Source organism: Lepisosteus platostomus, chromosome 5 (assembly GCF_059453375.1).
Source record: "Lepisosteus platostomus isolate fLepPlt1 chromosome 5, fLepPlt1.hap1, whole genome shotgun sequence".
Lineage (NCBI taxonomy): Eukaryota > Metazoa > Chordata > Actinopteri > Semionotiformes > Lepisosteidae > Lepisosteus > Lepisosteus platostomus.
The window spans coordinates 44,347,876-44,370,957 of NC_142615.1; the positions used below are offsets into that span (position 1 = coordinate 44,347,876).

General features: G+C 43.5%; 1 protein-coding gene across 1 annotated transcript; it reads right to left on the bottom strand.

The window, feature by feature from the left end:
• Positions 1 to 2,533: 2,533 nt before the first annotated feature.
• On the bottom strand, positions 2,534 to 18,180 carry LOC148666976 (protein FAM78A-like). Its single transcript, XM_088632589.1, has 2 exons — positions 17,780 to 18,180; positions 2,534 to 3,898 (listed from the first exon to the last, which is right to left on the bottom strand). The coding sequence occupies exons 1-2, from the start codon at positions 18,010 to 18,012 to the stop codon at positions 3,373 to 3,375; spliced, it is 759 nt and encodes a 252-aa protein (XP_088488715.1). The 5' UTR covers positions 18,013 to 18,180; the 3' UTR covers positions 2,534 to 3,372.
• Positions 18,181 to 23,082: the final 4,902 nt, after the last annotated feature.

The following is a 23,082-nucleotide window of genomic DNA, read 5'->3' on the forward strand; positions in this document are numbered from 1 at the left end:
GTGCTTAATGTAAAATCTTGTAAAAATATATTTTCATTGTTCAAATATACATTAATATACATTAAGTCTGACTATCATATAATAAGTTAAATACAAAACTAAAGAAAAAATAGGGTTAAATATAATTCAAAATATTTTGCTAACAATGTTAACTGTTTATGAATAAAATGTATTAACTAAGGAGTAGGATGGCACAGTTGTTTGTATGTTTTTTGTTTTGTTTCTTTTTCATAAATACAACAGTAGTACCTGATGTCTCAGTGGCTTTCAAAATTAAATTATGCATGCAAACCTGTGAACTAGAAAGATAACTAAGATTTTAATACTAATTAAATGACCGCGGGCACTTCCCACCGCCTCTACATTCTCAGAGTTGAACAGACTAACCTTCTAATGAAAGACGGTCCACCCCCCACGGACAGGAAAAGTGCCCACAGGCACTTAAACTTAATATGGTCAGTAACGGTAAACAGTAACATGGTAAGAAGGAGCACGTACAAACGTTTTCGAAATAACCACATGTAAGACTCTGATCCTAAAAATGGGATTTCTATATGTCTTTATTTAGTGTTTACATTAGTGACAAAGGCTAAACTTTTAGCTTCAGTAACGTGTACATATCTCCCCTTTTTATAAAACGACTTGGTTGAAAACTGTTCCAGAGCCACTGTTGTTTCATCAGTGAAAAGTACATCATGAAATGCCTCTCCCTGTTCAATCCACTGGAAAAAAGAAAAGGAGCATAAAGCTTCTGATGGTCATAAACGATATTCATTTAGGAGCAGCATCAGAGGTATGTTTTTAACTGCACTGCATTGGAGAGAATACCATAGTGTGTTTTTTTTTTTACTCCCTGGCGGAAACTGGCTTCCAGAAGAATCAGTATGGCTCAGAGATTAAATAAAACTTCACAGACATTAACGAAGAGCATAACGCGTGTACTGTATGCACAGCAAGTACAACCCAACTCTCTGCAGGAGTGCTGGCTGTGACGAATTGAACCGGTTTCACGGGTAGGAGGCGAGATTTCCAGCGAAAGACACCCCCCCCTCAAAAACCCAGTAAGTACAGTACTCACTAGTTAAAGGCTAGGCTCCTCAATGAAATCGCTTTAACATGCTAATGCGTTGGTGTAACAGTCCGGGCGTGGCAAGCTTCTAATTTCAACCCGACTACGGCGAAAGGAACCCTTCTTTCATTAGAAGACAATGAACATATTTTAGCCCTGAATGAATTAATAGCAAACATGGTTTACATAAAAGACATTTTTCCAAGAAAGTTTAGCCTTTGTCACTAATGAAACCACTTAATAAAGACATAAATAGAAAAATCTTAAGATTTTTAAAATACATGACTTTGCTAAAATTTATTTGAAAATAAAAACAATTACAACCGCCAGGGGAGAGAGAGAACAGGGGAGGGATGTTGGTTTTGCATAAGGGGCGGGGCTATGGAAAGTAGGTATGTTTGGGAATGTGTAGTTACATGTTCTGGCTGTTTGTGAATTATCGTTGTTGAGTATGGAGTGTTGAGGTATTGATTTTGTGTAATGCTTTATGTTGAAAATTGAGGTGGATTTTGTTTATGATAAACAGGATAAACTGGGATGGGAGGAAGGTTTGGTTTTGCATAAGGGGCGGGATTATGATAATTGGAGGACTTTGCGAGAGTAAAATGGTTTGATTATTTGATTTTGTATTGTGGTTGTTATCTATGTTTTTGGTTGGTATTATGTTTATATGGTTGTTTTTGTTGGTTGGTTGTTATTATGGTTATTAATAATACGATCTATAGTTGAAATCTGAGCCTAAACAAAAAGAAAAAGCAAGTGATTAGGTTTATGAGCAATCTAATTACTTATTCGTTTAAAAAGCTATATAAAATAAAGTTTATTATTAATTTGCTGGACAGAGCGGTGAACATTATTATGCATAAGACAAAGATAACGATCCTGATCAGTTTAGAAATCTGTGTACGCTGTAAGGTTTTTACTTCTTAAACTTTTAAAATACACGTTTAGAATTGAAAGAAATCCTCTTCCTGGTATAGCAAACCAGCACGTCTTTTTTCTCCAATCAGAGGGGTGTCAGATGGTGTCAGCCAATCACCATTCTGCGTTGGGTAGCAACGGGTGACTGTTCTCAGGCGGAACATGTAAACAGCTTAATGTTCGTGTTAAATAATTTTTTTTAATTAAAATTCATTCTATACAGCAATCGCATATTTGGGTACCGTTTCATAAAACTTTCATGCTTAAAATGTTTAGGGCGAAATGGAAGACTGGTGTGTATTTTTTCTTTAAACTACCAAGACCAGCCATACACAGTACAGTTTACATACATACAGTAATGTTTTAAATTAATATCGTTTATGACCTTCAGATGCGTTATGCTCCTCTTCTTTTTATGCTCAGCTACTAAAATTTCCCTTTAGTGGTAAAATCCATATAAATATTCAAAACTAAGCGGATTAAAATGTGCACAGTAAAGACATTAAATGATTAAATCTTTGCACTACCAACCAATGCACCACGAGTGCCCCTGTCGGTCATTTTGGCCAGCCAATCACTTGCCCTGCGGTATGCTCCGGTGCCCCGCGGTGGCTTGTGGGTAGGTTACCGTACCGCGGGTTTTTACCGCGCATTTTGAATGGCTGCATCTGTACGCTGAACAAGCAGACTGTTGTGTTGCATACATGAACGTCTGTAGGATGGATCAGCAGTTAGCCCTAAACATACTGATCATAAAATATGTGCTTCTCCAATACCATGTTAGGTACATAGAGGAGATGGTTATAACAGTATAAAAGGATTCTTTTGAACAATGGCAAGCAAATCAGATAGGATTACTCTGTCAGTCTGATCTTGGGGAGGCCTCTTCATTATTAATAAACCTCTTTCAATCCTTCACTGAACTGCGCTGTGCCTCTTTTCTCTACAACAGTACGGGTTCTTTTAGGTACAAAATTACTGCATAGCATACTCAGATCATAGTTTTTTTAGCTTCTAATGTGACTACTTAATTAGGGGACTACCTTCTTTATTAATTTTTTCCTGTTTGAAAAAAAAAGTCTCCCACCCTTCCTATCCCAGGAAACAAGATGTGCAAATTTGTATATACACACACACCTACTGTATATATTCTCATATAATGTTAAAAAAAATGCCTAGCAAAAAATAATACTAGCCATTTTTGCAATGATTTAATTTAAACTGGGCCGGGTATCACTGTGCTAAAGGTAGAATGGTTGCAGTTGTTAAGTCCAGGAGATGTTCATAGCTTTGCCACTTGGGGCATCTTGTTAGATTTTTTAATTCATGTTTCTGATGTAAAAAAAAGATGGGGGGGGGGGTAGTTTCTTCAATATACTACCCTAGAATTTTGGAGGTGTAACAACCACAGGCTTTCCGGTTTTTGGCCTCCACATCAGGACCTGCGCGTCGTTGGCATTGGGCTTCACCATGGCGTTGGGCGGAATGGGCTCGTTCCTGGCCAGGATCTGGGGCTGCTCCTGGGCAGTGGGCTTCAGCAGCTTGGCACGCTGGCCCAGGGGTTTCCTGGGGTCGATCTTGATGTGGAGCTGCATCCTCCACTTGATGGTCTTCAGGATGAGGTGCTCTCTGGTGGATTGGTTGATGGCCACCAGCCAGGTGATGAAGCTCTGGTCCCTGTGGATGCTGGTTAGCTGGTGCAGGTTGCTGTTTCTCTTGGGCACGTCCCAGGACACACTGGTGTTGAAATTGTCATCCATGCTGACCTCGATCTCTGTGTCCTTCTTGGTGGGGCCGACGATGGTGTGGGTCTCCGTTGTACTGCCATACCAGGGGTAGTTCACCCCATCAGAGTCACTTATTGCTTGAATTTTACCATCCCTTAAATCAGGGATCTCCCAGCTAGACCTAAAACAAAACACACCAATTAATTAATTAGCACATCAACATGAAACACAGCAACAGTGCTTTTTTTTTTGACACTTTCCTCCTTTATAGTAAAACAAGTCTATGGTGGCTTCTACAGCAGTTTTAGCCTTTTTATTTGAAACGATCTAGACAGTTCCTTATCCTGTACTGAAAAAAGCATATTTTTTACATTACCAACATATTCAGGGGAAGAAATGGGACAAGGTCAACAATCACTTATACAAGGAACACCTGGCAAAGAGTCAGACTTGATTAGTAAATATGATTGATTGGCTACTATAATGTTTCTAATTGGGTCATCATTACTTTGAGTTCCTGAGATCATAATGTTGAAGATTCTGATCCCTTATTCTGATCAAAAACTCACACAACCTAAACTCTAGGAAAAATAGTCAAAATGATTAAAGTACTATAGTAAAAACATTAATGGTGGCTTTGAACCAATTCATGATGCGCATAACATATAGTAATTCCTGAATTTGTGTAAAATATCCAAGGCTTTTGCACAGCAATGCACATAATTAAAACTAAGGAAAATTATTTCCCAGCAGGAAAATGTGTTCCCATCTAACAAGAAAATATATATATATACCTGTTTGACCTGTATTGGCTTTATCTGACAGAAGTCATATTCATTCTTAATATCCCATGCATCTGTTTTTGTTAAAAATAAACAGAGGATCGCACTGGTATCACACAAGTTCTGCATCCTCTTTGGGAAAACTCTGCAGTACCAGTCATTCAGATGTCGCAAGATTTGTTCAGATATGCCCATTAACTTTTTTTGAAATGTAAATCCATCATCTATCCACACATTTTATAACTGCTTCATCCAATTCTGAATAGCAGGGGAGCCTATCCCGGCAAGCAAAATTCACAAGGCACGATACACCTTCGATGGAACACCAGTCCATCACACAGACAAACAATTTTCCCCAGAAGGCAACTAATCCACCAGTATGTCTTTGGACTATGGGAAGAACCCCCCCGTTCATTAGAAGATACAACTCTATATACATAGCACCCTAAGAAGTGAACTCAGAGATGCTGTAATACTAACCACTGCACCACTTAAGAAGTTGTTAATAATAATAAAACATCACTTTATTAACCCTTTACAATTTCTTGCATGAGGAGTTTGTCTTTTCACATACCCCAGCCTGCTCTCCATGAGACACACGGATGGGGAGAGAGCCTGGGGTCAGAGCACAGGGTCAGTCATTTATACAAGGCCCCTGGAGAAGTTGGGTTAACAGCCTTGCTCAGGGGCCCAACAGCATAAGATTCCTCTGCCGCCTGTGGGATTTGAACCAACAACCTTCCAACCACAAGCGCAGATCCTTAGCCACAGAGCTACCACTCCACCCAATTCTTGCACATTCTGTAATTTTTCCCCCCAAAAAATTAAAATGGCCAATTATGTTCTTTTAAATCCCCCTCTCCAATTTAGATTCTCCATAGTTTAACAGGCCTGCGTTTACAGCAGCTCCTAAAACCAGCACAGGAAAGGTGAAACCCAGCAACCTTGCAGGAACCTGTGCTTGTCAGAGTTATCTGCTATTTTTCACTTCACAGGCCCCACAGATACCAATGGAGTCACCACTGCCTGGGGGACTGACACAGCTCTCACAGCTGTTGACAGATTGAAATCTGATGATCCAATGGATGCAGGAGCCTAGACTGAAGGAAATGACCAGCATCATCAGGAAAGCAAGATCATCCTCAGAACCTGGGCCAAGTGTGCAAATACTGTCTAAAAGTAACAAGAGTGCTATGGAGGCTTTTAAGGGTTGTATGGAGAAGAGGCAGATTGGCATGTAGTGGAGGGATGTTTCATACCAAAACAGGAGAATGCCCAGGGCATAGGATAGTTTAGAACTATATCTTTGTTGAATGTGGAAGGAAAGAGCTTTCTGGCAATTGTGGCAAGACGACTTACTGACTACATGCTGCTAAACAAGTACATGGATGTACTGTATTAGTGTAGAAAGGAGGCAAAACAAAGGAATGGAGACCTAACGGTACTATGGCTGGACCAATGGATATGGCTTATTACCACATAAATTAGTGCATCTGACAAGTAAGATGTAAAGTGGCAAGTAAGATAATGCCGACACTGAAGGCTGGAGTCCTGCAAGTATCCTGCGAGCATCCTTTGTCCTTGTTTATTTCTTTATTTTTGTTTTTCGTACTGCTAACCGCACATACTGTATGCTCGGTGATTAGATATGACCAACAAACATGAATGGACATAAGATCGAATATTGGCACAGTTAAATCTACACCAGTAATTACTGCCGACTATCTGGACTGAGGTGTCTCACCCATACCTGTACTGGGAAGAAGACGGCATCGTAGGAAGAGGGGTAAACCAGCAGGCGTTCTGGTGAGATTGAGGCAGCACAACAATCATGCCCCGCACAAAAAAGACCCATCCACACAAAGCTCCTTGCCCTGATGCCATCCCTGGCCGTGTTCTGAAGGCATGTGCAGACCAGCTGGCAGATGTCTTCTCAGACATATTCCATCTCTCTTTTGCTCAGTACATAGTTCCTTCCTGCTTTAAGAAAACCACCATTGTCCCCGTTCCTAAGAAACAGAGTCAGGTGCCTGAATGACTACCGCCCTGTTGCACTCACATCAGTTACAGAGTATTTAATGAAAGTTTGGGAGGAATGAAAGCAGCCGAGCTCATTCGACAAAGCTGCTGCAATTCCCACTTATTCTGACGTAATATATATCAAATATATATATATATCATATATATATCAAACGTTACCCTCTCTTCTTCCTCGCTCATTTTCTGCATGGTTTGTTTTCGCATAGCTCAAATCCATGCTCCCTTCTTGAAATGCAAGTGAGAAGTGCAAATCTGCTGCTCCAATGAAGACCTTTTCTGCCGTGCAGGGGACTCCCCTACCCCTCTCGTCCAGTCCTCCCCCCCCGCTCCCCTTACCTCCGTCTCATCGCTCCCATCATCCGCCATGCCACATCAGCGCCGCTCATCTCCCAGCCAGTCCTCACAAGATCCAACTCCTCGCCGAAGACTGCGTTCCGCTGTCGTAGTCCCTCTCTCATCACAAACCCACCCTTCCCGTTCCTCTACGGCAAAGTCTCCAAATAACCCCCGCACATCGGCTCCCCCTTCTCCCGGATCATCTCTCATGATTTCCAACTGGACCATAGCAAGCCTCCAGAGGATACTTTGAAAATATGGCATCCGTTTTAAAAGAAACGCCTCCAAAAAAGCTCTATTTTCCCTGTACCTAACTGCAGTCTACACAAAACGGCTCCCCCCGGCACTCTCTGATTACATCACCCGCGCTGCTGCCACTCATCCGAATGTGAGGAACCCGAGGCCGCCCGCGCCTCTGCCTGTCGCATCTTCCGTCTTGTCCCGATATATCTGTGTCCGCATCTCTTCCCCAACCAATCCATACCTCTGCTGAACAACTGCACCTAGCCTCTTCCTCTCAGCCTCCTTCCCTAAACTCCTTGTTGCCGAGTCTAAGGCCCCAGGCTCACACCCCTCTCCAACCCTCTTCTTCTCTGTTTAATCTAATTTCTGCACTCTCCTCTGTCTCTACCTCCAGCATCCAACATGGCTCAGGGTCCACCGGCTTGGTGCCTTCGGCCCCTGCCACTGTCTCCCTCAGCTCAGCCAGCAGGGGGCCCTTACCTTCCCCCACCCCCTGGCGTCCAAGACAACTCGGCAGCCGCCTCAGTCCTTCACGCAGCCCTCGCCCCTGCTTCAATTCCTCCTCAACAGTCTTCGGCTTCCATATCACAAGCCACTGAGCTTCAGGCCCCAGATCTGTCTAACCCCTCCTTTCACAATCTGTTTTCTGCTCTTCTTCCCTCCTCATCTTCTCCCATCCCCGGTGTCCAACACGGCATCAGTCATCCCATGCCTTCGGCCCTGGATTCCAATCTCCCATTTACTAAGGACTTTTCTCTCCGAACAGCCGTTCCTTTCCCAGCTCCTCCTAACGCACTAAAGTTTAGTCCTCCTCCCCTTTCACTCCAGCAGCAAGTTCCACGAGGTGCGGACGTCAATCTAACTCACCTTCTCTCTTCCTCCACTTACAACTCCGATTCTAGAACAGTCGACTGCGGCATGATTTCTGTTACTCTCAAATCTTCCAACCCTCACTCTGCTTCAGTCCTTAGAATTTCCGACTTCTGTCTGGCTTTCAGTATTTTTCTCGACATCATGTGCTCCACCTTTCCCGACCATCGTCAGGAGCTCGACGATTACATGCTCATCATCCTCGATTTATCTGTCCGTTCTACGATTATCATAAGCAGTTCTCGGCCAAGGCCGCCGCCCACCTACTCCAATGGAATCAGCGCACCTACTGGGGAGCCCTCGACACTTTCGCTGGCATCAGAGCTCTTTCCTGGGACTTCTGTTCCTCTGTTCAAATCTTTGCCCAGATACCCATCATGGAATTTTATTGAAGAAGAGCCAGGAGAGGTATTCTCATTCACTCAGTAAGGTCTTTATTCAAATTGCAATTTGGAAAATAGCCATCACCCGTCTGTGTAGAGAAGTGAAAGCTGATACAAAAGCAAGCAGGGAGAGCCCTTGTTTTAAATCTTTTTTAAGCTGATGCAACACTTCAAGGACAGGCAAAGCAGTAATTTTCCATTCCTTATAGGTTTTTGCTTTAAGCAAAGAAGAGCAGTTATTCAAATAGTTTATCATACTCCCTTCTTCAAGCAGCAGAGATAAACATTATTAAAACATCCCATGCCCTTGGTGAGTTGGGTGCTATCACACTTTGTTCTAAGTATCCAGCTGCTTCTGCAGCACAGCTCTGTCCGTAAACAACATTTTTAGGATAAAACACCTTTTCTCAGTAACTTTCCATTACATATCGTCTGCAAGCTTAACCCCAACTCCACCCCTTCTCCCCCACAGCATCAATTTTCCCGCAAGGTCTTCTTCAAACCTTCTCGGTCCAAAGACCTTCGCGGTCGCCTCATCGTAATGATCGGAGGCCATCTGCAACAACTTTAATTCCTCGACATGTACCTCTTCCCTCTGTCGTTTCCTTCACATTTGCAGCTTCTGCGGCAAAGCTCATGTTCGCTCTGCCTGCCCCCGCCGGCCCTTCCACGCTCGCTCCACCTTCAGTGTTCCCAAATGACTACTGGCTTATCTGTCTACCCAATCAATATCCCCGCTCTTGTTTCCGAACTGCTCTGTCACCTATCCCTCTTCCACTCACATCTTACTCGGATTCTCAACAGGCCTGTGCACACTTCCCCCATCTTTTGCAAAAATGTGCAATCTGCCACCGCCGATCCCCAGTCCGTTGATTCCTTGTTAGCATCCGAAGTCGAGAACGGTTTCATGATCAGCCCACTTGACTCTCCCCCATTCCCCGCATACTGAATCAATCCCATCAGTATTACGTTCCGTAAGTATTACGTTAAAAAACGCCTTATAATCGACTTGACAGCTCCTCATAACTCCCACGTACCAAGTCTCAGTAGTCTTATTCCCAGCTCAGACTTCTCCCTCCACTACGCCACAATTTACCACACCATTTCTCTCATCAAAATCGCAGGTTCGGGTGCCTGGCTCGCTAAGGCCAACATCTCTAGCGCTTTTAAAGTCATGCCTCTCGACCCAGACTTCTGGCGCCTCTTCGGAGTTTATTGGCGGAACAAGTTCTTCTTTGGAGTCCGCCTTACTTTCGGAAGTAGGAGTAGCCCAAAAGTTTTCAATACCTTAGCCGAAGCTCTTTGCTGGATTCTCTTGAATAACTATAAGCTTCCTTTTCTCATCCACCTTCTCGACGATTTCCTTACAATAGATTTTCCTCACACCCCACCTGCAAGAGCCTCCTCCACACTTATTTCCATTTTTAGGAAACTAGGGGTACCTCTTGCCATGGACAAAACAACTGGCCCCTCTCATACCATCCAATTCCTCGGTATCACCCTCAATTCCATCTATTTTTCCACCTCCCTGCCTCGCGACAAAATTGACAGATGTATATCTCTACCTATTTTTCCGCTAAATTTTGTGCAAAGAGGGAACTTCTCGCTCTGCTCAGCCATCTCAACTATGCCATGCGTATCATTCATCTCCTACCTTCTCAACCTCGCCTCTTCCGTGTCCTCTCTTTACCACCACTTAGCCTTTCAGACGACTGCAAATCCAAGCTCAGGCTTTGGCAGCTGTTCTTGGCCAATTGGAATGGCATATCTCTCTTCTACAATGACCTCCTCTCTGATCCCGAGGATAACCAGCTTTTCACAGACGCAGTCCCCTCAGTTGGTTTCGGAGGCTATTACCAAGGCCAATGGTTTGCAGTCCCTTGGCATCCCGAATTCTCTTCAATCCCTCTCGCCGACCAGTCATCGGCCTTGTACGAAATATTTCCAATTGTCGTTGCCGCTTTTCTTTGGGGCCACAATTGGAAACAAAAATCCATCCTCATCCAGTCAGACAACTGCGCAGTAGTTCATATAATCAACAAAGGAAGTTCTTCATCCCAATCTATCATGAAATTTCTCCGCCGCCTTAAATGGATTTCTCTCGCACATCAATTCATCCTCGTAGCAGCTCATATTCCAGGCCACCTTAATGAGATTGCTGACACTCTCTCTCGCTTTCAATTTCAGAAATTCAGGAACTTGGCACCAGATGCAAGACCGAACCCGTGCACAGTACCTCCCTATTCAGAACTCACGTTCCTCTGAATCATCCTTTTCATCACTATCTTCAGCTGGCCCAGCAAACTATCCTCTCAGGGATTGACCTTCGAACTCTCAATTCTTACTGGACTGCCTGGAAGGGCTTCCAATCCTTCCACCTCTCTGCGAACATAAAATTCCCTTCTTTCAATTATTCTCACCATATCCTTCGTCTGCCATTGTAGAAACTCACTCAAGGTATGAGCATCCACCATCAAAGTATACCTGGGCGGCATCCACTTCTTCCAAAACTCCTTTTTGGCACGACTTGTCCATCCCTTATCCACCCTCAAATTACTCTCCTTCTTAAAGGCTTTCAGCGGCTCGAAAATCCACTTCCGGACCAACGCGCACCACTTACCTCAGACATTCTTGAATCTTGCGTCTACGTTCTCAGGTCGGGTTACCACTCACCCTGGGTCGACCGCACTTTTGAATCTTTATTCTTGTTAGCCTTTTTCGGCATCCTAAGATGCTCCGAAATTACCGCTGCTTCCACATCGTTCGATCCTTCTTCTAAACCCTGCTTATCTGACATCTCAATCTTATCTTACAATACATTGACCTTCTATCTCAAGAAAAGCAACTCAGGTCCGGCACTCTCATTTATTATTTCAAACTCTGTTCATACGTAAGCCCATACAAGCCTCTATCTCATTACACGCATCTTCGCACCTCTGCCGGAGCTTTGCCTACTGACCCTCTGTTCGTAAACGCGATGGGCCATATCATGACTGGTGTCTCTCTCACCTCCACGACATCCTTCTAACCGCCGGATACCCCCCTGAACAATTCTCCGGCCACCCCTTCAGATCAGGGGCCACGTCCTCTGCCGTTTGCCAAGGCATACCCAAGTATCTCATCAAGCAACTCGGCCGCTGGTCCTCCGAGGCTTATCACGCATACATTGAAACTAACCCTGGTATCCTCAAGCAGGCACTTTCTCTCCTCGGCTGAGTTAGTTTAATAATCATTGCTTTTCTGCACTGGTGACTGGGGTCCCACTTGGTTCTTTTGGGGGTCCTATCCTCCCCGTCCAACGGCCGGGAGGTTGGCCTTCAGCCAAGCGGGTTATGCCAAGTCTTCACATCCCAATAAACGATTCTAATTTCTCCCAAGCTATCGGGTGCTGTCATTCCTCGTGAAATCATGAAGTGCCTTGAGCGGTTGGTCAAAGCATTCATCACCTCTCACTGCCTGATACCCTAGACCCACTAGGATTTGCGTATCGCCAGAACAGGTCAACAGAGGATGCTATAGCCACTGCCCTCCATACTGCCCTCTCACACCTGGTTAAGAAAGGAACATGTGAGAATACAGTTTGCCGATTACAACTCAGTATTCAATACCATAGTGCCCTCAAAGCTTGTCTTCAAGCTCCAGGACCTGGGACTGAACACCTCCCTTTGTAATTGGATCCTGGACTTTTTGATGTCCGCAGATGGTGAGGGTGGGCACCAACATACATTTCTGAATTTCTGCATAAATCTGACCTAAAATGTGATAAGATCTTCATCCAAGTCATAAAAAAAATATAAAGAGAACCCAATGAAACAAATAACACAAAAGGATATACTTTTTCATTCATTTAATGATCAAAATGATCCAACATTAAATGTCTGTTGGAAAAAGTGTGTGAACCTGTTTTTTATGCTTTACATAAATTTACAAATGTATGCAGAAATTCAGAAAATTCTAAAGGGTTCACAAACATTCTAGCACTTCTGTATGCTCTAGCCAGACTCCAAAAACTGGAACCTCCCCATGGCTGTGTGCTTAGCCCTCTCCTCTACTCCTTATTTACTCATGATTGTGATGACAGGCATAACTCAAACTCCATTACTCAGTTTGTGGATGATACAACAGTCATCAGCCTGATCACAGATGGTGAAGAGTCTGCGTACAGAGAGGAGGTTGAAACCCTGACAGCATGGTGCCAGGAGAACCAACTGTCTCTGAACATCAGAGAGACTAAGAAGATGATTGTGGATTATAGTAACCACCAGGGAGATCACATACCTATTTATATCAATGGAACTGCAGTGCAGAGGGTCAGCAGTTTTAAGTTCCTGGGAGTTAACATCACTAAGGACTTAACCTGGACCCACCACACCAGCATCGTGGTCAAAACAGCACAGCAGCGTGCTGCTGTCTCCGCAGGCTAAGGAAGTTCAGCATGCCATCACATATCTAGGCCAGCTTCTACAGGTGCACTATTGAGAGTATCCTGACTGGCAGGCTGCATCACTGCCTGGTATGGGAACTGCTCCGCCTGGGATCACAAAGTACTGCAGAGGGTGGTGAAGTCAGTGCAGCTCATAACCGGCTGTGAGCTACCAAAACAGCCAGGATATCTACTCAGCGAGATGTCTTCAGAAGGCCAGGTCCATTCTCAAGGACCCAATCATCCTAGTAGCAAAGCATTCAGTCAAAGTCCAACAGATTACGCAACAGTGTCTAATTCCAGTCAATAAGACTGCTAAATAGCCAACCGGCAGCTCCTTCAGCAAATCACTGTAATGGCTACATGGACATACAGTTTTTATTTATTTCTTTGTATTCAACGTACTGCACTACTTGGACATAATGTATTGCATACACCCTGGACACATAGCAGCTCTATTTATATTGAGTTTTGTCTCTTGGACATTGAGTTCATCTCTTGGACATTGAATACAAGAAAATCCTTATACAGTATACCAAGAAGTGCAGAAAATCGTATAAATGCAATGTGTAGTGTGCACAGCGTCAGTAGTAGTAGTGAGATTGCATATGACTATTTAGAGAAGGTTAAGCCTAACCTTTTACCTGGCAATAAAAAGATTACTGTACAGCAGAACACAATTGTGTACATCTTTACAGTAAGCACTGATTGAATATGTACTGTATCAGCATTTCCTTTTTTATTACAGGTACATAAAAACAAAAGATTAAATATGTGTCTCTTTGTATTTGCGTCTCCTTCTTTCTCATTTCTCTCAATCCCTTCCCTGTCACTCTTCATTTCATAGACACAAAAGGGTTTCTCCAGAGGGAAATTCGAGTCCAGGCTACTAGTGCTGAATCTATTAAGAACCGTGTGAACAAGTACTCTGCTGGGAAATGTGAAATTTCTGAGAATATTCACATCTTGACGTGTGCCACTGTTTCAGGCGTTTTAATATAGACCTTGTCACTTTCTCCACAGCCATTCTCTAACCTTCATTTGGTACTAATCCAGAAACCATTGCTGAGCTCATTAGAGCAGTTTGCATACATCTCATTCTAGCTGACCATGGCTGTGTCATGGCATAGGAAGAATGCAATTAGTTTTGATTAAGAAACTAAACATCAGATAATACCTTATTTTTTCCCCCTAAATAATACCAGTTTTGAACATGTTTTGATAGGTCCACTTCACAGACATTAGAGTTCAGTTATTTGTCCTTCAAACACAACCAGAACGTGTTCCAGTCATATAGCTACAGTAGTTCCTGGCTAAAGATCATGATTTAAATAAAGGCAAACATTCACAGGCAACTATGAGTGGTGAAAGAACAGCAGTTATAAAAATAACAGCACACGTAGGATTAATATTGATTTCTACCTGTTAGTGATCCCTTAGACAGTTCACTGAGGATATCAAATACCTGATAATCTGATACTCTTGAGCAAAGCAAGAGGTACTGGAAGTTACTGAGGAAAGAAAGCTTTCAAAAATAAAAACAGATACAAATAAATCCAGTCATTTACCATGTGTAAAAATATATTAGAATGCAACTCTATACTTCCATTGTATATACTGTATGTATAAATATTGCATAGTATGAACATGCTAAATGCTAATTAAACCTCACTTATACTGATTATACTGATAGTTACACTAAATCTAAAAGTGAAACCAAAACGTTTGCCATCTTGACACATGAAACTTTGCTTTTTAATTTAGGACTCAGCAAAAGAAATGTGCACCACTTGTGAATTAGCCGATAACACAAGAACACTGCAATAACTCTAGTAGCACTTGCCAGCTTGGGGTTCTAGGTGCGCTGTGCTGTGCTGTGCTGGAAGTTTGGAAGAAGGTTATACAAACAGTGAAGCTGGGCTCTTCCATACTGAGCCATGTTAACATTAACCTCACAGTTAAGACTAAATACAGGGCTGCAAGTACTATCCACTAGACCTAGAATTCAGGGAAGTGGGGGAGACAGTGCAGAGAGTCCAAGGCAGGACACGCCCCGGACAGGACGCCAGTCCATCACAGCGCAGACAGACACAAACACACACACTCACACCAGTGCCAATCTTCCCAGAGGCCAATTTATCAACCAGCATGTCTTTGTACTGTGGGAGTAAACCCATGTGAACATGGGGAGAACATACAAACTCCACACAGACAGCACCCCAGGAACTGAACCTTAGCCCCTGGAGTCCACCATGCTGCCCTGGATTTGATCATTCTGCTTTATTTCTGTGTACAATTTATATTACAATTGTAATAATAATAGTAATAATAATAATAATAATAATAATAATAATAGCTTACACTTATATTGCCCTTTTCTGGACAATCCACTCAAAGCACTTTACATGTAATGGGGACTCCCCTACACCACAACCAATGTGCAGCATCCACCTAGTGCGCCAGAACGCTCACCACACATCAGCTATTAGTGGGGAGGAGAGCAGAGTAATGTAGCCAATTCATAGAGGGGGATTATTAGGAGGCCATGATTGGTAAGAGCCAATGGTAGATTTGGCCAGGACATCGGGGTTACACCCCTACTCTTTTCGAGAAATGCCCTGGGATTTTTAATGACCACAGAGAGTCAGGACCTCGGTTTTATGGCTCATCCGAAGGACGGCGCCTGTTTACAGTATAGTGTCCTCGCCCCTGTACTGGGACATTAGGACCCACATGGACCACTGGGTGAGCACCCCCTTCTGGCCCCACTAACACCTCTTCCAGCAGCAACCTTATTTTTTCCCAGGAGGTCTCCCATCCAAAAGTAAACATTCTAAATGTGGTGCCTGGTTACTTTTCCTTGTTCAATCACCCTGCTCATTAACAGAACCTTCATTACATTATACCCTTTTTCTCCCAAACAGCCACCAATTAATGATCTACCTCAAAGGAGGAAAGCAGCTCTTGGATGACCAAATACTTGGGTGTAATTTTTTGTACATAGGCCTTGCTTGACATGGTCAAATTTCTGCCAGCACAGGCAAATTACAAGAAGGAAAAAATAATAATGTCTTTTAATGTATTTGTTATAAGTTGAATGGCTGACTATCCCGTGACTGCAAATACTGGTTGTCATCAGAAATGCTTAGCATCAAAGAAGGAAAACATGTCAAACAAGAGGCATTGATTTATGCGGAGCTGTAAACCAGGACAACCTATTACTTCTTTTGTGGAACAGCTAACATGTTGAGCGTTTCGGAGGCTCTGGATTTGTAGATACAGTGACTTCCTCGCACTTTCCCACTGAACACCAGTGAACCACTATGGATAGTGTCACTGAAACACCTGTCAGTAATGCTGGGCTGTGTCTTTTCTGGTTTATATTCTGTTTTATCCTTAGCAGAGAGCCAGAGTCTAACCTGGCAGACAGGATGCATCCCATAATGATGGTGCATCCAAGCCCATGATGAGCCACTAATTTGTCAGAGGGCACTCCCACACGTGGCATGATTTAGAGACGCCAATTAATCTGGACAGCATCATGTCAGCATCATGACTATGGGAGAAAACTGGAGCAGAAGAAAACGTAATATACAGCATGCACTATGCAGACTCCACACAGAAAGCACCTGATGCTGGAATCAAACCCAAGACTCACTTGCTAGCCAGCATTCCCTATAGTATGCTCTCCTAACTCCCTACACAAAATCTCCATTTAAATAAATTGCAATTGTGCAATGGTTAATGGAAATAGGTTGTCAACAAGGATTTCCCAGCTCACATGCCACCTCTGCCACTGATTCATCCAGTATTTCCCTGAGCTAGTGAACCTCCCTGCACTTCATCATCAGGTATACTTTAGGTATAAACCTAAAAGGTCGCTTCTGTTGATGCTCAACGCACCTTGCTTGCGCGTACTGTTAAACCACACAGGAACACCGGGGAGCATCTTCCTCCGTCACCTTGCAGAAACTAGAAATTTCTGAAGTTTCAAAAGTGGGTAAGAGGGGTTTGAAGTAAGGTAAAGCATAACTGCCTGTTTAATTCACACCTTACTGTCTACATTCAATCAACATAAGGCACAGACTAATGTTAAGGAACAAGTAATACGTTTATTACATGCTGAAAAGAATAATGGAAAAGACGGAAAACACAACGTTTCGGCTGTGAATCTCCTGTCCCAGCCTGAGGAACAGACAGTGAGCCTGTCTCTCAATAATAATAATCCAGTGTGTTATCTCCTGTCCCAGCCTGAGGAACAGACAGTGAGCCTGTCTCTCAATAATAATACAGTGTGTGATCTCCTGTCCCAGCCTGAGGAACAGAGAGTGAGCCTGTCTCTCAATAATAATAATACAGTGTGTGATCTCCTGTCCCAGCCTGAGGAACAGACAGTGAGCCTGCCTCTCAATAACAATAATACAGTGTGTGACCTCCTGTCCCAGCCTGAGGAACAGTGAGCAGTCGTAATAGTTACAGCTTTCCTTATTTAGCTCAGGAGCTTTTATTTCGCCCATGGCAAGAAGTGGAAGCAACTTGTGAAAACAGATTGGGTTTGCTGTGTTCAGCCGGTTTGGTTTCATCATTTTGTAAAGCCGAAATGTTGTGTTTAATTTATTTTTTCAGCATGGTATAAAAGTATTACTTGTTCCTTTGCACCTTACACATGCTGACGCAGCTACCCTCCTGAACTATAGAATAATGTTATCAGATTTGCGTCTGTTCACCAATTTATACAGGCTGTAGAAGGTCAAAAGATTCTGAAACGTTTTTTGTAGATACTGTATACTGTAGCAGATTGTGCTGAGCATTTTCAGTTTTGTGTTTTTATGCAGTAAAGCATTTCTTAGAGGTTACACAGAAACGTGTTTTTATAGGGCTATATATGTATTTCTTACTGAGGTCTAGTAGATAGCCCTGATAACCCATTGTATATAAATATACTGTAATGTGAACATCAGTTCGCGTGCTAACGCGGTACTTACATTCCTTCATTCCCGTATTCACTGTAAAACTGCATGTGGTTGCAGGCTTGAATCCAGCCCACAGTCCAGGTCTCCTTAGCAGCGATGGGCGGCACCAGTACCCGGGCCGAAGCTCGGAAATACGGGGTTGTGTACCGCAGAGCAGAGGAGGATTCGTAGATGCTGCTGGGATTTGAGTCTATGATAGAATTCACTTCAAGAACGGCGATGCTTTCATGGAAACTTTTGGGCATACTCTGGATAGAGTCTATTGCATTGAATATCACTAGAATTCACAAGAACGGCAACAGACTCATGGAAAACATTTACAGTCACAGTGATTTTGTCTCGCGTTTTCTTTCAAAGAGAGAAATTATTTTTTTAAAAGAAGGTGCTACGGTCGGTCTTCCTAAACCGAAGGATGGATCCTATGCGGATTCAGTAGACAGAACAGTAACCAGGAAGTTCCTCGGTAGTGAATTCGCAATCCGAAAGACTTGCTCAAAAAAAGGAAAAAAAAAACAGAAGTCCTTTACGACAAGTCCGAAAGTCACACAAAGCCGCAATCCAAAATAAAAAAACAAAATGGGTCCGGAAACAAGAAGACACTCTAAATGAACAGCCAACGGTAAGGGAAGATTAAAAGGTAAACACAATACTAAGCGAGGAGGATAGGTGAGTGGCGCTTAAATGCATTTAGAGGAGAGGGCGAGGGCAAGAGAGCAAAGCGGTAGGTTAGGTGGTTATCGATGTCTCCGCCTACGTTTTGATCGGGACATCTGGGTCTTAACTGAAGGTCTTCATGGCACATAGCCTAGCGTTATTGCGGTGGTTAGATATCCTGTTGCAGTTTCAATTTTTTACCAGTCTTTAAAAATATCCACTCGCGCTACATGCTCTGTATAAGAAACTTACTGCACGTTTTATTCCAAATCAGTATTTCTATGCTGGGAAGCTAAGGAGGTCCAGCATTTGTATTATTATTATTAATAATAATAATAATAATAATAATAATAATAATAATAATAATAATATTCTAGTTATCAGTAGCATTTTTTATAAACTTACAAACAGTTTAGTTTAGTGCTCGGAAGCAGGTTTCCGTTTCTTATAACTTCCTCTGTCCATTGCCGCAGAGAAGAAGAGCGGACATCAGTGTCCAGTCCCAGATGAGTTCAAGTTCGCCCTCAACAGAGTTACACCGAGAGCTGCAGCCACGCTTTCCTTTAACCTACCGGTGGTTTAAAATAAAATAGCTATCAATCAACAAAGTAGTGATTGACAGAGCTAGGCCGATCTACATGCTCTGATACATAAAATAATACTGAAGTCGATTATCTGAACAGCAATGCCTGATAAACGATCTTTCCGTCGATCGCTTGAAGTTCCTACCTCAAGTTTTAGTACCCTTATACGATCTGTCGTTTTTTTCTTACTTTTGTTATAGTTTTCCTTAAAAGACGGGGGAGATGATGTGAGAGCGATTTAAGCTACGTTTGCATGTTTCTGGTTGTGAAAGAGAGTGGAATTAATACTTTGATCTCTTCATTATGTAACATTCAGACTGATGACATCTCGTGCCTTCAGGCTAAGATTAATAGATTTAGCGTTGCAAGGGTTAAAGTACTATCGCTTAAAAATATATATATACTTAACTGTGAAAATAATATAAAATATATGACAACCTCTTACATATTGTATAAGTCGTTTAATCGAAGATTACATTCTCAGAAAATAAATTACATTATACCCGCTCTTTGCCCGTAATTCGCATTTAACAGAAAGTTCGGATTTGCTGCATTGTGAAAAAATAATCAGGCTAGGACAGTTTGTGGTTTTTGGATTGCCTGAATTTATTATACAATAATGTAATCCTCAATGTAACGGTTCCGTCCTGCATCGTTTACATTCAAATTTCATAACAGGAAAAAAATATATAATTTCCCTGCTTAGAAAACCTTCATTCGCAGGCGCTTATAAATAAAAGATACTGTAACAAATATGCCCCTGCGCATAACACGGATGTTCGCCGCCCGGGCTGAGGAAGCCAGCAAGACCCCTGTTGAGCGATGCTGGAGACCCGGGTTCACGCCCATGTGGTAGAGGGAGGATCTGGGAACTGGGAACTGGGAGCGGTGGGGGCACAAGTCCGAGAACCCAAATTTGTTACATTGGTGTTAGGGTGGGATGGATGGACAGAGACCTACAGCACCTGTCGGACTCAGAGATGTGCCAGTTCTCCCAGCAGATGAGGGACACCCTTAAGCGCCAAGAACTAGAATCGCTCCTTGGCACCACTGGCGCAGTCCTTCTGAGGGCTACCCTGCGGTTATGTGCCCAATGGAGAGGGGACTATTTACCACGTCACCTGAGCTGAAGTGATGGGAAAGGGACAATGGACCAGTGGGGACCAGCTACCGAGGTATCAGTATCAGTTTCAGATGGCAACCTGGGAGAACAGCTGGTCCCAGGGGGAGATGCCAGGCCACCTTGCCATCGCCAGGCTTTGCTGGATGTCCCCACTGACCAGTGGTACAGTTATGTGGCGTTGGCCATCCAGAGGCATTTCAGTGGAGGAGGGGAGGCGCCCAGATTGCTGTGGGCAAAGCTGGCCCAACAACGGCACCTACTGGGAGAGCCCCTGGGGTCGGTCATCCCAGACATGGCCTACTTCGCCTGCCAGGGTGACACCACTCTCCCGTAAGAGGCGCAATGAGAAATAGCACCCCAGGCGACAGAGTTGCAGCACCATGTGATGCTGGCCACACCGGTCTCCTTGGAGCAGGCTTTTTGGCTCTGGTGGAGCTGGCCGATGCTGTGTTTGAGGAGACCGGCGGGCACAGCCAGATGGGCGCTCCCTGCTGGGCGACAGAGGCCACATCAGAGGAATCAGGTGGGGAGGAGGAATTGGCCACCTGCTTACCACTGTGGACTTCACCCAGGAGGTGTCGGGCGCCGGAGCCGGAAGCTGTCGGGAAACAGGAGTGGAGCAGCCTAAAGGGGGGCAGGAAAACCCGGAGGACTGCTAGACCCCGTCTGCCATCATGGGGTTTGTTCCTTTCCTGCCTCACTGAGGGCTGGGCATCGAGACAGCCAGACCCCCAGGATGGGAGACTATCAGCCTGCGCCTGAGAACGGTGACGGGACAGTGCGCAGAGGTCCTCAGCGAGCGGGTGCTGACTGACGTGAATGTGAATTTTAGGGCCGCCCCCTTTTATCTCATCCCAATTCGTGAGGACTGAATCCTGGGGGACTGGTTGGCAGGAAGGTGGCTGCCTAGACTTGAGCTGGTGGCAGTTGAGGGGTTGATGGAGGCCACAGGCATAGAGCAACTTTGTGGTAGGCAGGCCTCTGGACGTCCGTCTTCTAATGCAGAGCCAGGAATGGTGTGAGCGTCTGGCTTTCGTAGGGAAGGGCTGAAACAGAGGGCAGGTGCACAAAATCAGCTAGAATGTGAAAGAGCTAGAGTGCCCTTAAGGGGGAGGGATTTCAATTGTGACACTCAAGTGCAATGAGCAAAATAATTTGTGTCAAGGATCACCTCAAGAAAGAGAAAGAGGAAAATCAACCCTGATATTTTTACCAATGACTGTGTGTGTTTCTTTTCTTACTACTTCATGTCCTTCTCCTGCCTCTTCAGTGTTCAGACAAGAACACCAATTTTCAACACATGAGGATATATGTCAAAACCTGATTTTGAGTTCTTTAAAGCATGTGTGCAGGCCCTGTTCATTCATTATACATAAACATAAAAAATGAACTCTGACATTTGGTGACATTTGAGGTTTAGATGAATGCAAGAGAAGACAACTCCAGGTGACTTTGATAGAGAACAATGCTGAGTTTGTGTTCTATCCTGTCATAGTGAAACTGCTATTTTGTTTGTACCAGTTTTCATAGTCTGAGAGGGGGTAATAAAGAATCAATCAGCCCTGGCTCATCTCTTCTTGTTACTGTTTTCTGGGCCGACATGGCTCTCACAGCCCATGACCTTAGCCATTAAGAGAATGAACATGAGCTCTTTACAACAACCACTGTGTAGAAAAACAGAAAGTATAAGAATAGCAGTTTTCCTCTCACCACCCAAGAACCTCGTGTTACAATGAAGTTTCAACTTCAGAGTGCCCCCAAGCTCAGATACAGCTACCCTTTCACTTTCAAAATGAGGCTGTGTATATTTATTGATATCATGGATCTGGGGAGATAAGATAAAAGTTCTTTAAGCAGGTCATAAAACTAAGCATATCATATCTTCAATGAGTGGCATTCTGAAAATGAACCTAGCGAAGTCTGCACAATAGAAATATATTTGCACTTCCTGGGATCGTGGTCTTATTAACTACAACTGGCAAAGCAAAATATCTGTTGAGGGGCCTGTTCACACCAGCTCAGGGGGTCAGAGACTTGATGACAGATCTGGAATAGTAGGATGGCTGTGATGCCAGATTCTAGATTCTAGATTGTTGACTGAACTTTTGAAGTCACTTTTAAAATTAAAATGTATGTGGCATATTAGAGCTTCAGTACTGTCAAGGCCAAAGATAAAATCAACATAGTGCTGCTCAAACAGTACAAGCTTCCTATCTATTACAACTGCACTAATAAGAAATGCCTGTGAAACTAACTGCCCATAAAGAGGCCTAAGAAATTCAGCACTCCAGTCCTTCTACAGTATTTCCTCTTGGAGCAAGTAGAGTGATAATAACCAATGTCCAGGAGTGTTCACTCAGGGTATGGATTGTTACCCTGCTGATATGTATCTGCTGGCTGTTGACCTCATGATCAGCACCAGGTAGCTTATTCCCAAGGAGCAAGGCTCAAGCTACGCTCAAGAGCCCATGGAATTTGCATGTTAGATGGTACTGTAAGATCCCCCCTTCTTGTCTGTTCCAGTCTAAACTCTGTTCCGGTGTTTAGTAAAGCTAAACAGTAAGCAGGTGTTTAAGGAAAGCCCTAGAACTACTGAACGCTTGCTTGAGGAGCTTTTCTCTTTTGAGACTGAGCAAAGGCAGACATAGAAGTGTAAATATTGTTGCTCTGTACTTAGTGTCTATGTTCAAATGTACACTTCTGTACACTTCAGATATCTGGACTGTTGCTTGACAGCTCTTGAACCCATCAGTATTTATAACCTTGATTAATGGAAATGCAGGTTTCCCCAAAAAACGATCATCCTTCTTTTATCTGATTTCAGTTTTGAAACCGGATCATTCCCCTCTTAACATGGTATAAAGTTCTGGAACTAACTCGCTCTTTCTACATTAATTAGCATGTTGATTTCAGCCCAAAATATAAAACTCTTCACCTTGACTCATGAATTACTT